Genomic DNA, 16,892 nt, shown 5'->3' on the forward strand with positions numbered 1-16,892 from the left:
GCGCTCCCCCCCCCTCCTCCTTTCCTGATCTACTGGGCTGCATACTCAGTTAAGGGTCTGTTATGAATGTTGAGTGGGTCCTATGCCATTTTTCAAAACATTTTGACAGCTGATGACACAGAAATGAGTTGACCAGCGGACCTCATTAGCACACAACCTGCATCATCCACCTATTCCCAGGTGCACATTTTTTTAATGAAATGCAATCAATCAGTAATCACCCTTCTCACTAAATACACAATCAGATTGCATAGTGTATGGCCATCTTAAAACAAGTACATAGGAGGGAGTGGACAGAAACACTCAGCTGTCAAGCCCCATTCACAACTCTGGTTAGCGGGAATTCAAATTCCCACATGTGTTTTTTTTGCGAAGAGGCAGTCGTTTTGGAGCTTTTTTACTCATCACACATAGGGCAGCCCATCCTCCTGAATGGGCTGCCCTACACACAGCAATCGCCCCAAAGAAGTTTCAGAACTATTTTTCAGAGTGGAGCTTGGTGTGTTTTTTACTGTGATTTTTGGTGCAGCGCATTTCTGAAATGCAAAGAAACGCACAGATGTGAATGGAGCCCCATTGTTCTTGTGTTATCACACCAATTTCACTTTCAGGCCCCATTCAAATCTAGTATAGTGGGAGTGAACAATTTGTGCCTGTTTTTTCCTGCGACATGCATAGGGCAGCCTGTTGATTTCAATTGGCTTCACTACATGTGGTTAATGGGACATTTTGGCATTTTGTGGGTTTTTTACTGTGCAGCCCCTCGTTTTTTTTTTTCACATGGCAAAATGTGTGTTTGCTTGTGTTTGGTGTGCCATTAACAATTAATGGCAATGAAAGTGCAACTAGTAATTTTAGGTGCATAAACATGGCCATACACTATACAATCTGATTGTATATTGTGTATTTAGTAAGAAGGGTGATCACCGATTGCTTGCATTTCATTAAAAAAATGTGCACCTGGGAATGGGAGAGTGGATGATGCAGGGTGTGTGCTAATGAGCTCAGCTGGCCAACTCCTTCCTGTGTCATGACCTAAAGTCTGATCAGGAAGAAGACATTACTAATAGAAACGTCTGGAAATGTGGATTAGGACAAGAAAAGTAAGTATTTGTAGATTTAATGGAAAGCTTTGATATTTTTACAAAAAAGTACATGAATGCTATATTGGTGCATAGGGGAACTGGAATTTAGGGGAAAAAAAGTGTACAAAGATGAACTTACCCTTTAAGCTAATATTTTGTGGCAGCCCTATTGCCATTCATTTGTAAATCTTTTTTTTTTTTTAATAAATAAATGTAAAAAAGCAAGCCTTTCTAGAATTCACTTGCTGATGTAACCGATGAAAGGAGTCTTTCTTTCATGTATGGTTAGAAGGAGACTCATGCAGAAAATAAACATGGGTAATGAGTTTTAAAGGGAATGGTGGGGTAAGTTTATAACTGCCATGAAGTCATGAAGATCCAACCAATAAAATATTTTCTTGAACAGCTGTGGCATGAATATGCATGCATGCAGCTAAAACTGAATCATCCAAGTTGAACTGTCATGGCCAATCATTCACAATTAGGTAAGTCCTGCCTATGGGATTTTTTTGCATCTCAGCGCTGCTGATCTCCTTTTTCAGCCACGTCCTGTCTACATGCACTTGCTCCAAAGTTGGCTGCACATCATTGCTCGGGACCTACTTCCTGATTTTAACAACAGTGGACCATGTGTGTTGAAAAAGCTGCTTGTGGTTTCCATCATTGGGCACACGTTACAGGATGACAACACAGGAACACAATTGTAATATAGTTGTCACCCCTAAAAATAAGTGCCTGAGCATGTGCCTTCATGGCAGTATCACAAAAAAAACGAAAACTTCAGAAGAGACTGAAACCATTTTTTGAAAATAATCCAAACCAGATGTCCTTTTAACTGAGTATTTATGCTGGGGTCCCACCAGCTTCTGAAGATTACTAAAGACTGGGAGATGTTTCAAAAGCATACTCTCAGTACAGACACCTCAGCAATCCACGGAAGCACATGTGTGTGGCACATGGGTATTAAATCCCAACCTCTTCACCATCGTACATATGAATTACGAGGGCAGCAAGAGCTTAACATGTTGATGGCTATTTCAGATTTTATTGATTGGGTTTAGATCTACTTAAATTACAAATGCCAGAGTTATTTCAAAAACAATAGGCCAGCCATGGTTAAAAAAATAAGATGCAGCTATTACTGCAATATTCACCCCCCTACAATATATCTCTTCAGGAGCCAGTTACCATTTACATCTAGTAGAGAAAAATAATATTCAAAATGTTTCCATTGTAAGTTCCACTGCTTAAAATGGTTTCAAGGACTGATGCTGAGTTGTGACTGTTTTGATGTAAACCTTACAAAATAACTACAAAACATACATATTTAACTCATCAGAATGAAATCTAAATCATTACATACCTGTGGGTAAGTCTTCTGTGACTGACACACACTGCAGTTTCCTGATTCTGGGCAGCAATGCATACTTTATGCCGATTGCATTTCAGTTTTAAACATGGATCTTTTGCTGGATCCAGAGCTGAAAAAAATAAACATTTAATAAATACTATATTGTGGTGTTTAAACTCTAGAGCCGTGGCAACATTAAAACATTTTTTATCTACAATAAGGTATCTACACTACACTATAGTGCATTAATTATATTTAACATTTCAACTAAATACAGTATAACACATTTCATACTGTACATACTGAATGTACTATAAAGAAAGGAAGACACGGAATAATAAAATGACAACTTCTATACCTGTACATTATGTCTCATGTTTATTATGTTTACTATTTGTGTAGCGGAATGTACACAGTGTTCCAAGCACACATAGAAGAGCTTTGCATAAATGGAACCAACATTGCAATGTTTATTTTCATTCTTTTGTTCTTTGTTGTTTTCCAAACCTTTTGCCCAGTGACTCTCAAGCCTTGTAATTATTTACAGATCATGTTACCAGTATTGCTTCCCTAATATGCTCTGATCTACTGATAGTACAATATTCCTTGTATGCTTTGCCATTTATATAGGGTTATTTATTGACATGCAAGGAATTATGCCATGATTAATATCATTTTAAAGTGATATTAAAGTATTGTTTTTGTTTAAAAGAACAAACATGTTATACTTACATGCTCTGTGCAGTGGATCCTCCTCTCCTTGGGTCCCTTTCCAGCACTCCTGGCCCCTTCCTCCTGCCGAGTGCCCCCACAGCAAGCAGCTTGCTATGGGGGCACCCAAGCAAAGCCGCTGCTCTGTGCGCCCATTCCGACTATGGAACTGTGGCTTGCCCCCCCTCTCTCTCTCTCCTCATTGGCTCACTGACTTAGATTGACAGCAATGATGCCCGCTGCTGTCTCAGCCAATGAGGAGGGAGTGTCCCACACATCTGAGACATCGCTGGATAGAGATGGGCCTAGGTATGTATTAGGGGAGCTGAGAGGAGTTGCTGCATACAGAAGTTTTTTTTTTTATCTTAATGCATAGAATGCATTAAGATAAAAAGAAAACCTTCTGCCTTTAGAACCACTAAAGTAGAAGTTCAGCCTAAAACTAAGTAACTCTAAATCTACTGTCAGCCACATTCTAAGCCCTTGTACACACGGTCGGACATTCCGACAACCAAATCCATCGGATTTTGTCCGACGGATCTTGTCCGAAACTGTTGCATACACACGGTCGGACAAAGTTGTCAGAAAATCTGATCTTTCAGAACGTGATGACATAATTTCGTTACGATGGGACTACGTTCAGGCTAGTAGCCAATAGCTTTGATGTAGGAATTTGATCTGAGCATGCGTGGCACTTTGTCCGATCGGAATTCTCTACACATGATCGGAGTATGTCCGATCGGAGCAGTTTGTCGAAAAATATTTCCGGCAAGTTGGAAAATTTGGTCCGACGGATATTCCGACGGAAACAGTCCGATGTATACCACACACAGTCGGCATATCCGACAAAACGCTCCGATCGGACACATTCCGACGGAATCTCCAACCGTGTGTACAAGGGCTAAGACTAATCTATTTAACCCTGTAAAGCAAAAATAGCTATACTTACCTTTTCTACAGCTGATCTGGTCTGGTCTCCAGTGGCAGATGCAGTGCGGAAGAGATAACTGACAATGGCTGGGAAATGTCATCCAAAGACTTACCATGAGGCTTCCATTGTCAGCTGCCTCTCCTGCACATGCCTACACAGAGAAGCCGTCACTGACATCTCAGCATGGGACCAGACTACATTGGATATAGAAAAGGTATAGCGATTTTTGCTATACAGGTTTAGATAGATTAGTCTTGGAATGTGGTTGTAAGTGGATTTAGCGTTAGTTAGTTTTTAGGCTAAACTTCTACTTTAATTTATTTTTCACCACACCTGCAGTGCTCACTAGCAATTTCTAGATAGGGATTACTACTTTCAGTTTTAATTTCCTAAACTGTAATTCCAGTTGAAACCTAGCTAAGCTTAAATATATCCCACCCCCTTCTGAGCCTATGCCATCTACCCTGTAAAAGAAAAGATGCCTTTACTTACCTATTTGGAAGTCACACCAGTCTGGTCACATGATCTCTCCAGTGACGGCTACAGTGTAGAGAAAAAAGTAGCCACAAAAGCTGCAGAGCCTGGGCCATGACATCACCCATAGGCTTACTATGGGGCAGCTGTCCCTACTCTATACTGAAACTGGCACTAGGAGCTGATCATGTGACTAGACTGAAGCATCCTCAGAATATATAAGTATACACATCTTTCATTTTACAGGATAGATAGTATAGGCTTAGAATAGGGGTGGGAGCATGTTTAGGCTTAGTTATGACTGGAATTACACTTTAAAGTAACATTAAACCTTTATTTTTAAAATTAAAATTAAACATGTTATACTCACCTGCTCTGTGCAATGGTTTTGCACAGAGCAGCATGATCCACTTCCAGCATTGACGCTCCAGGTTCCTCCTCTTCATTGAGTACCCCCATAGAAAGCTGCTGTCTATGTCGTCACCCATGTGGGCTTGCTCCCGAGCCTCCGTGTCTGTGTCCATTGACACAGACCAGGCAGCTCAGCTCCACTCCTCTTTCCTCATCACAGCAGGGAACCAATGGCCAAAAAAAGGTATGCAGTCCCCATAAATTCTATACAAGTCCTTTATCCAAGCATGAATAAGATTTCACCCCAACCACCTCAATATTTCACCCCAACCACCCCAAAAACATACAAAACCCAAGGCCCTTTTGAGGGAGGGGCAGGCAAAGAGCCTTGTCCTCAAGTTGATGAGGACAAGGGCCTCTTCCCAACAACTCTGGCCCGGAGACTGTGGGGGTCTGTGGGCAGAGGGCTTATAAGAATCTGGAAGCTCCCTTTGACAATAAGGGGGCCCCCAGATACTGCCCCCTCAGGTGAATGAGTAAGGTTTACAGATCTAGAGAAAAGAAAGACATTGAATTTATGATGAAATCAATGCTTTGTATCGCTTCTATTGGGCCTATAATGAGATTTGCAGCTTCATTGACCGACAGATAGGCAGAATGGCTGGACTGAATTGACACACATCAGAATTTAACATCTTAACAAAATAAAAGAATAACAAATTGATCCAGGACACCGATAATACATTTGTATAAAATAACTATTAGCTTGATATTTTGATAAAGATACGAAAATAATAATAGTTAAAAAAATTATCACAACCTGTAAATATATTGTAAGGAATTAACATTTTTTTTTAAATTATACAACCAACAATATTATAGTAACGTACAATTTTCCCATTGCAAACAAAACAACAAAGTAATATCTAAAATGGCATTAAAAAATAACCTGCAATATCTTTAAATCATAGCAAAACTGTATTTTAGGAATGTATTGGTTTTATACTGATGACAAAATGTTTTTTAATTAGAGAAAAATGCTGATAATATAAGCAACTGTTTAGAGACACTTTGATGAAGATGTGTATGTATACATCATACTTTAGAGTTTATCAACCCTTTAGTGCAAGTACTCCTGGCTATTCCCAAGATCTTTCAAAACCTAGATAATTCCTCTAGAAATGTAAACACCATTAATTTAAAGCAAGTAACGTGTTAAGTTTCCCCAATTGCATTTCAGTAACAACATTCTAGATGTTGTAACAGTAGAAGGGATATTGAAGAATAACAACTGACAACTGTTTTCATTTTTCAGGCAGTATTCCTTATCACTGCCCACTCCTTAGTATTAGCACTCAGTTTGCTACTGGTGCACTTGTTAATGGTCCTGTTTTTTATTGTAGGAAGCTGTGCACAAACACCATAATAATCACTTCCACTCTTCTTATTTTTAACAAAAGTTAAATATATTTATCGCCATGTGGTAGACTGTGTGTCTGACCGACATACTGCAAAAATAACAGTTTATTCAAACTAGTGAGGTATGAATGTGGATCCTGGTGAGAGAGGAACGTGTGTGATGGGGATCTATTGAACTTACACTGAAAGTAGTTATGTCGGAGAGGTTGTAGGTGCACTTTCATGCTACATTCACTCTAAGGGGCAGAATTCTCCAACAATGAAAGCACATATTGCAAGCAGATGTTTCTATACTAGTCTCAGAAGAACTGAGACTTTTTATTACATCTATTTTACGTTTGAAAATATAAAAACCAAGACATATATACAAAAAAAAAAAACCTCCTTTTCATTCATTGGATGACAATGCTGGATTCCAAAACTATACTATTTAAGGACCTTACCACAATAATTCTAAATCAATTATATATTATAAAGGAAATGTATAATCATTGATGTATGTACAGTATGTACATTGATATATATTTCCTAACAACCTCAATTAATGATGAAACTATACTAGCAATTTGTAACGACGATTATTCGTTTTTTTTTTTAAATCTAGATTCTAAATTCTTTCTTACTTGAAAGTATTCTGTAGACTCCCAAAAAGAGAAACACTTTTTGGGTCAATTGCACAACTTGATAAGCATGCCATGTATAGGACATACATGACCATCTGTACGAAGCCATGTATGGGACATACATGACCATCTGTACGAAGCCATGTATGGGACATACATGACCAACTGTACGAAGCCATGTATGGGACATACATGACCATCTGTACGAAGCCATGTATGGGACATACATGACCATCTGTACGAAGCCATGTATGGGACATACATGACCATCTCTAAGCATCAGTCTTGTTTTTAGAGAAAACATATGTCATATATGAATTTATTATGCTGCTAGGATTTGTGCTAATCCAGAGTCTTCAACACTTTCTGAGGCACTGACCTGGAATAAGCATGCAGATTAGTGAAGTCGGTGAATTTGCATATCAGGCAATCAACATTTTCAGAAAAAAAGGTCATCAAAGGTGGCCTCTATGCTTCCACAGCAAAGGTGTTCCTTTATTGAGAATGTCATAGCAATCCCATGCACAATATTTATTTAACCACTTGCTTACTGGGCACTTAAACCCCCCCTCAGTCCCAGACCAATTTTCAGCTTTCAGCGCTGATGCACTTTGAATGACAATTGCGCGGTCATACAACACTGTACCCAAATTAAATTTTTATCATTTTTTTCCCACAAATAGAGCTTTCTTTTGGTGGTATTTAATTACAGCTGGCAGTTTTATTTTTTGCTAAACAAACAAAAAAAGATGCAAAAAAAAAAAATCATGTTTAATAGTTTGTTATAAAATTTTGCAAACAGGTCATTTTTCTCCTTCATTGAAGTGCACTGATGAGGCAGCACTGATAGGCTGCACTGGTGGGCACTAATAGGCTGCATTGGTGGGCACTGATAGGCTGCATTGGTGGGCACTGATAGGCTGCACTGGTGGGCACTGATAGGCATAGTTAAGGTGGCACTAATAGGCACAGATAAGGTCGCACTGATGGGCACAGATAAGGCGGCACTGATGGGCAAAGATGGGAACAGATAAGATGGCAAGGATGGGTGGCACAGATGGGTGGCACGGATGGGTGGCACTAAGGGGCACTGATAGGTACCACTGATAGATGGGACTGATGGGCACTGATAGGTGGCACTGATAGGTGGCTCTGATAGGTGGCACTGCTGGGCACTGATGGGCAGCACTGATGGGCACTGATGGGCACTGGTAGATGACACTGATGGGCACGGATGTGTGGCACTGGGGTGCAGCACCTTTGTTGAGGCAGATTGTGGGCACTGCTGAGTGGCACTGTGGGCACTGCTGGGTGGCACTGCTGGGTGGCATTGTGGGCAGCACTGTGGGCACTGCTGGGTGGCACTATGGGCACTGCTGGGTGGCACTGATGGGGGGCACTTATTTTTTTATTATGCTTAGTGATGAGGGGGCAGGTGGGCACTGGCAGGGGGCAGGTGGGCACTGGCAGGGCTGGCCGTGATCGGGACTGATGTCCCGATCACGGCCGCCGGTGATCGGTTCTTTTTTTTTCTCCTCGCGCTGTCAGCGTGAGGAGGAATAATAGCCGATTACCGGCTCCGTTATATCGCATGATCAGCTGTCATTGGCTGACAGCTGATCACGTGATAAGGGGTCGGGATCGACCCCTTGCTTGGATCGGTGATCAGGCAAGTCTCATAGACTCGCCGATCACAGAGCGCGCCGCGCGCGCCCCTCAGGGGGCGCGCAGGCCGCTCGTGCACGGGACTAAGTCAATAGACATAGTCCCGGCAAAGGAGATCCGCGCTGTAGCCGTCATTCGGCTATAGCGCGGGTCTCAAGTGGTTAAAGATGGGAGGATATGGTAGTCATCTGTCTGGGGTGAAGGAGCACTAGGCTAGAAGCTTGGTGGTAGTTTTGACCGTATCAAATGATTGGTATAGTGTGGCAGTTTTCTATGGGGCTCATAGGGATGTACATGGAAATGGAAAGAATGAGAATGCCAAGCCATGGGATCTGGTACAGACCAACATTTTTATTTAAATAAAATAAGAAGGTACTACCAAAAATTGACATACAATGTGTTTTGGGGATCATATACAATCTCCCTTTATCAAGAATAAAATACAACAGAGATTTGTTTTCTATAACATTTGCTATAGTAACACAGTTGTGTAAATACATACATGTTTTATAACAAATGTCAAAAAACATTTAAAGTGATACTAAACAGTTTACTTTACATTATTCCTTCTCTTTCTCTATATGTGGAGGACAGCACTGTAATTATTTTAATAATAAAAAAAAAAATCTACAGTAAGTACCTTTTTCCTAATCAATATACAGCTGTTACATGACCCAGCTCATTCCCAGCCTGTCAGTAGGGAAACAGTGGAAACAGTGGCAGGAGGAGCTAAAAACACAGCCTTTGGGATACAGAGTTTCAGTGAAATATTTAATATCAATATACTGTTTTAAATTTCATACAAGTATATATTTGAAATTAAATCTTTATTATTTTTGGCAATAACATGGTGTGGGTGGATTTCTGGTAGTCATAGGCTGTGTCACACCCCTCCAGCCTGTGTCTTAGAATGACAAAGAGGTGAATACTCCATTATTCAAGATGTAATATCCTACCCCCATTGGGTTTACCTGATTTGTGGGCATGGAGAAGGATTGAGGGATGGGGCTGTCATTTACCACTGTGTATATGCCCACATAGGTGACTCTATAGGCAAATGGGCTGCTTAGATGTGATAGGAAGGAAATACTTGGGATAGAAAATACACTGAAAACTGAGCATGTGCACTAACTGCAGTGGGGACTTGGACAGAAGAGGGAGACAGAGAACAGCAGGATCAACCAGGTTTTTTTCAGAGTACAGAAAATTAATCCTATAGTGAGTATGAACAGCATATAATACACCATGTATTGATAGTTTTTAATGATGTGGGTTTAATGACACTTGCCGACCAAGGCACGACCATGTACGTCGGCACAATGACACAGCTGGGAAAATGGGTGTACAGGTACATCCCCTTTAAATCACGGCATCGTGGGCATGCACGCGGTGCCACCGGGGGAACGTCCGCCACGTACTCCACGACTATGCCCGCGGATCCCGCAGACTTGATGTTTGCCGGGGGCCCACGATCATGTCACGGAGTGGAAGAATGGGGTGATGTAAACAAGGCATTTCCCTGTTCTGCCTAGTGGTATGACAGGGATCTACTGCTCCCTGTCACCGGGAGCAATGATTGCTGTCATGTCAGTGGTAGCCCACCCCCCACAGTTAGAATCACTCCCTAGGACACACTTAACCTCTTGATCGCCCTTGATAACTCCTTCCCTGCCAGTGTCATTTACACAGTAATCAGTGCATTTTTATAGCACTGATCGCTGTCGAAATGACAATGGTCCCAAAATAGTGTCAAAAGTGTCCCATGTATCTGCCATAATGTCGCAGTCACGATAAAAATCGCATATCGCCGCCATTACTAATAAAAAAAATGATAATAAAAATGCCATAAATCTATCCCCTATTTTGTAGACGCTATAACTTTTGCGCAAACCAATCAATATACGCTTATTGCGATTTTTTTTACCAAAAATACGTAGAAGAATACATATCGGCCTAAACTGAGAAAACATTTTTTTTTATATTTTTTTTTTGGGGATATTTATTACAGCAAAAAGTAAAAAATATTGGCCTTCTTTCAAAATTTAGTTTTTTTTGTTTATAGCACAAAAAATAAAAACCTCACACGTGATCAAATACCACCAAAAGAAAGCTCTATTTGTGGGAAAAAAAAGGATGCCAATGTTTGTTTGTTTGGGTGCAATGTCGCATGACCACGCAATTGTCAGTTAAAGCGTCGCAGTGCCGTATCGAAAAAAGTGCTCTGATCAGGTAGGGGGTTGAAGTGGGTTAAAGACAAAGACATGGTTTTAATTAGCTAATTTCATAAAATGAGCTTCCTGATGTACTTTTTTGAACATAGACAACTGAAGTCATGTTTTTAATTTCAAGAATTGTTTAACAAAATGTATGTTGGCCCTGATGAAGAGGGATTTGTGCTTGACCCCCAAAACATGTTGGCTGTCAAGTTCTAAAATACCTTTTTATTGTGAAAAATACAAATTAATATCTTGTCAAATCCCTGTGGTTTGGCCCTCTCATCCTTTATCTTCATATCTGTCTATGTAAGGACAGCTTAATTTTATATTTAATGAACAACAGTAAAGGAAAGTGATTGTACGTAGACACAAAAGACTTAAAAAAAACCTGACTGTTGGTTAGATACTGGAATAATTCACAAGGGATTGTGAATACATTTTTTACATTTTTCATTTTCTATTTATTTCATGAATACACATGAATCACACTTAATCAAAGCATAACTATATTTTCCCATAAAATCAATGATGTAGATATTTTATTTTGCAAGTGGAAACTATGCAGATGTCACAACAAGAATACAACATATCCCAATGCATGTAATCCTTGATATAAATTCATATGCTATTAAATATTAATCTTTTAATCTTAGCAAAAAGCAAAGAAAAAGGTTATTATCTTTCTGAATGTAATTGTATATTCACTAGACTTATTCATGCGTAAAAGAAGAAGTGACCCCTAAAGTCACCCTAGTTCAATCTCTTATTCATTTTAAAATAAAGTAGTTCTTAGATAAAAATAGTATAATTATTCTTACTTATCAAATTTATGTATTGTTTTCCTTCTCAGGTAGTCTTTGCCTGCAATAACAACTGAAGCATCTCTCAAAACAGGGGGAAATTAATTAAAAACATCTAAGGCAAGTTCTATTTCAACTCCTGACTGTTGCCCATGGCAACCAATCAGCTTCTATCTTTTATTTTTTTCGCACAGCTTAGAAAATTAAAATGTAAAAGCCGTTTGAATGCAGTCCACGTTAGACAAAATTTAAACACTTTTTATTAATCCCACTCATTATGTACATACTATGATTAAAGCAGAATGTAGGTTTAGATGCAGTTACTAGTAGTGAGAAAAAAAAAATAGTTTTACTTGCATACTGTATAGTGTCAATGTATAACTTAATACTTTATTATATGGTACTCATAACAGTACCCGCCCAAGAGGAGCTTTCTAGGATTTTTAATATTATGCTAATTCCATGACAAAGACAGGCATTTCTATTGAAGCTCATTCGATGTGACCCAGCAACTAAGCAATATCACTGGTGCACAGAACACTGGACTTACAGACACACTGTTTGTTGTTGACAACTACAGAAGCAGTTGGTTGGAACTTCAAATTCAGTGGACCTTACTGTCTACTGGACATAGCCTTAGCAACTTCAACCTACTATAAGACTGCAGTTCCACTATAGTATGGGCTTCTATTAAGATCATCTGATATTAGATTTATTGTCCAAAAGTACTGGTGCTTTCTGATATGAATCTATGATTCTGTTAACGTAACTATGATTGAGGGAAGAATTTGGAGCATATATAAATATATGCAAGCTGCAAATTTAAAAATGTAGGCTTAATTCACACAGCTAACACACCAAATAGTCTGATGAAATTTGAAAACTGCAGTCACATCAATTAATGAAATTCCTTCTTGCATTAAATCGTCATGAAACGAGTCTTCAGCTGCCATAGAGTTGCCATAGATGGGTTGAAATTCATCTAGCTCAGCAGGAACAGGATGAATTTTGATCCATCTATGGCCATTCCTGTTCCAGAAAAGTCGATCTAAGAATTGGCTTCTCTCAAACAGAATTGCTGGAAAATGTTCCCTCGATCAGTGCATGCAGCCACAGATGTGTTTATTCTGACAGCAGAGGAGTCTCTGGTGTCAGAATGCCACAGAGCAGTGGGGAGGTTTCCTCCCATCCACATTGACTGGGTGGATGGGGGAATCTTTTTTTTTCTGGTCAAAAAAAATCTATCTATGGCCAGCCTTATATCTCCTTTGTATTCCACAAGTATTAGTAGTAGTTACTAGTATGCACAGTAAATGACTAAAGCAATGAAAAAAAGATATTGATTTGTGTTTTGTATGTTTTTGTGGCTAGATAAGATAAACCTAAGCACCATGTTTGCATCTATTTACAGATGTGTGACTAGTACAGGCAGTCCCCAAGTTACAAATATTAGACTTACATATGATTCATACTTACAAGCAGAGGGAGACAACAGGAAGTGAGAAGAAATCTCCCCCTAGAAAGGGAAATTCACTCCTGTAATGTCCCACACACATGGTCGGACATTCTGACCACAAAATCCGTCAGATTTTTTCCAACGGATTTTGGCTGAAACTTGTCCTGCATACACACGGTCGCACAAAGTTGTCGGAAAATATGATCGTTCGGAATGAAGTGACATACAAAACGTACGACGGGACTACATAGAGGCCAGTAGCCAATAGCTTTCGCCTCCAAATGTTTTATGAGCATGCATGGAACTTTGTGCTTCGGAATTCTCTACACACGATCGGAAAAAGTCCAATTGGATTTTGTCGGAAAATTTTCGATCCAGCTCTCAAACTTTTTCCGTTGGAAATTCCGACAGAAAAAGTCCGATAGAGCCCATACACGATCGGATTGGATTTTCCCACAACATAATCTGATCTGACTTTTTCCGTCTGAATTATTATAGTTAGTCATGGGAAAAAGGTACCTCCAATGAAGCCTTATCACCAAGGCTTGTTTCCACAAAAACCCAACATTTTCTAAATCCAATTGTCACAGGGACAGAAAGTAGGTGAAATCTTCTGAAGAGGGGCACAGACAGCAAAGCCAGTGTTACAGGGGCGTTAATCCAAAAAAACGTAAAATTATTTTTGTGGCTGGAGTTACACTTAAAAAATGTACCTGTTCCAAGTTACATACAAATTCAACTTAATCTTCAATCTTGCTTGTAACCTGGGGACTACCTGTTATTTGGAAGGTGATTGTTACTGATTGTCTTGGTTAGATTCCACAACTATGACACTTGAACAAATACGCATTTTTGACCAGCTTTTCATAAGTCAATAAGGGTCCTTTTACACAGGACAGATCCGTGATGATCCGCCCCGTGAACATCCGCTTGCTCAGCGTGGAGCACTCCGTTGATCCCCGCTGAAGAGGAAGATGACAGTTCCGTCTGTGCACAGTGTGCAGGGACGGACTTGTCAGAGCGCCGCTCTCCCCTATGAGGGATCGGATGAGGACAGACCACAGAGTCTGTCATCAACCCAATCCGATACACAAATGGATGGAAAAGTAGGTTTTTCTTCCGTCACACTTTTTCGGATCGGAGTGGGTCAGATGTCAGCAGATGTGTCACCACTGACATTTGATGCTCCATAGACCTCTATGGAGTGTCCGTTCAGGTCCGCCTAAAAAACTGACAGGCGGACCTGAACGGATCGGTCATGTGAAAGAGGCCTAAGAGTAGCAGCTGCCAAAACAGAGAACCAGGAAGAATTCAACACAAATATTGGGTAAAGAATATACGAACGCCATGTAAGTGATATAATGTTAACTCTGGATACAAAAAGCTGCAAAGCAATTATGCCAATAATTCAGCCACCTAACAAGTCCACCTTTAACTTCATGCCAGTAAACAGCTAATACAATTCATAGTGAAATCATTAAGTCTACTCAATTCTAATTATTCAAGGTATATTACATTTTTACCATAGCATCATTGATGCTATGCCAGAATCATGCTAACAGTGAATGGATAGCATACAAGCTTGTTCCAAACTTCTTAAATGCAAATTTAATTAAGACATCATCACTGCCATGACATGGCTAATAAACACCTAATAACAGGTTAAGTCTACAGCGTCATAGAACACGTAAACAATAAAGCATCCTGTTAGCTAAACTTTTGTCATCCTAGTGCAATTAATTATTACAACAAGATTACTATGCAGACATGATCCTGTAAATTACATATCAATTACATGAATTAGTCAATGTTTGGACTGTTGTTTTCGAACAGAGTAATAATCTGTTAAAAATCTGCTACAGACAGGTGATCTTTGGAATAATAAAACTTAAAAGTGCCAAGGCAGAGCGGAATCCATTAAAATCCAGACTGAAAGTCTCCAGTTTTGAGAACATTATGAGAGATTCAAGAAAATTGTCGTACCATAATTGCAGCAGTCAGACCTCAGTGTCAAGAATTGAAAAGAGGACAGTTGTGAAACATTAATCAAAAACAGGCTTTTGTCGATCACCTCTCAATCAGAGAAGTTTGACACAGTAAGAAAATAAGAGTGTTTGCTGAAGGTATTATTGAAAGGTGAATCAGATCACAGAATGCTTTCCATTTGGTGGCCAGCCCTTACAAATTTGCCATGGCTGTTAAAATTATATGAATCTTTCTCTACATTGAAGGAAATTCTGCAGATTTTTAAGACCAGGTGAGCAAATATGAGGAATTTTTCTTATGGCAGCCAGTTTAAAGAGGAACTGCAGTCTGCTCACATAATTTGCCATAAAACATCTTTGACATTCTGAAGCTTCCCTCCAACCACTCTGCATATTATTTTATATATACTGTGATTATCTACTTGCCAAATATGCTGCAGAAATCTCCCTCCACGGAGTCTGGCTGCAACCCTTTTTACTGTGGACAGCTGAAGCTGCTGCCTGTTCACTTCCTGGATTTACGCAATACACACCTCCAGCTCTGCATCACTCATTGGCCCTCTTATGACTCATCCCCTGCCTTCCTGGCAAACTCTCACAAGAGTGAGAGGGAGAGAAATGTGCATGATGTCATAAACCTAGTTTTTTTTTTTTACCAGAAACAGTTGCCCCCAGAACAGTAATTGAAGGGGACATCTTTCAATGGGGATACTAGCTCTGATTTCCATGGCTGTGGGACAGAAAGTGAAGATACATCTCCCCAATGGGACACAAATGGCAAAGAAAACTGACAGGGGTTATAACCCTCTCAATCTACCCAAAAGGAAAAAAAAAAGTTTTGCCTATAGTTCTACTTTAAGTGTTGGGAATAGAAGTCAAGAAAGATTTTTTACCTACTTGCTGCCCATAGAACGTCCATGGGTGTCCATGGGTGTCCTTGGGTTTGAGTAGTTATATCGGAATGATACCTACACCTACAAGCATCATTCTATCCCGGTATGGATCTTTTCAGCTGGTGATTCTCTTTCTATTAGAAGAGATTTGAGGGGCTAAGAAGCCACTTGGTGGAAAGGTGTCCCACCCCTCATCCACCGCCGCCACCTTTCCCGGGCTCTACCGTCCCATCGAGGAGCCTGGGAATAATGCGGCTGGTGACAATTGCTGCACTGAACTGAGAGAGTGGAACTGACCATTCTTTTCTTTCTGTAATCCTGAAAAACCGGAAGCAACGAGTATTTTGTCACTTCCCATTCCGCCTCTTTGATTACCTGGCTGCTAGAGGCCAAGAAAGCAGCCTATCAGGCCAATCTGTGTCTGATCGGTTGTATGGGAGGCTAGAGGATAGATAGGGGGTCTAATAGACCCTTGATCTCTCCATAAAGAGGACATGCCACAGCCCATGCTGCCACAAGGGATGTTGTTCATCCCTTGTGATAGCAATAAAGTTAATCCCCCAAAAAAGTGAATTTTTTTTGTATAAAATAAATAATAATAATAATAATAATAATAAAAAAGTAAAGCACTTTTGTGCAGTGCTTTCATACAAATGTGAATGTATACGTTACTCCCGCACTCATATGTAAATGGTGATTGCACCACACATGTGAGTTATTGTCACGAACATCAGAGCCAGAGAAATAATTCTAGCACCAGACTTCCTGTGCAACTCTAAATTGGTAACTTGTAAAGGCATTTAAAGGATCACTTATGGAGAATTCTAAGCATCGTAGTTTGCCGCCATTCCATGGGCAGAAACAATTTTAAAGTGTGACATGTTATTTATCTATTTACTTGACGTAACATCATCTTTCACAATATACAAAAA

General features: G+C 39.8%; 1 protein-coding gene across 2 annotated transcripts in view; it reads right to left on the reverse strand.

Annotated features, from left to right (window-relative positions):
• Positions 1 to 16,892, reverse strand: part of SPOCK3 (SPARC (osteonectin), cwcv and kazal like domains proteoglycan 3) — a 526,887-nt gene that overhangs the window by 196,997 nt on the left and 312,998 nt on the right. For both annotated transcript variants that reach the window (XM_077477168.1, XM_077477167.1), the window contains exon 4: positions 2,449 to 2,566. In XM_077477168.1, coding sequence (XP_077333294.1) covers positions 2,449 to 2,566 — 118 coding nt within the window. The remainder of the gene's footprint in view (positions 1 to 2,448; positions 2,567 to 16,892) is intronic.

This window comes from Lithobates pipiens, unplaced genomic scaffold (assembly GCF_037356315.1).
Source record: "Lithobates pipiens isolate NorthernLeopardFrog02 unplaced genomic scaffold, aLitPip1_a1.2 Scaffold_13, whole genome shotgun sequence".
Classification (NCBI taxonomy): Eukaryota; Metazoa; Chordata; class Amphibia; order Anura; family Ranidae; genus Lithobates; species Lithobates pipiens.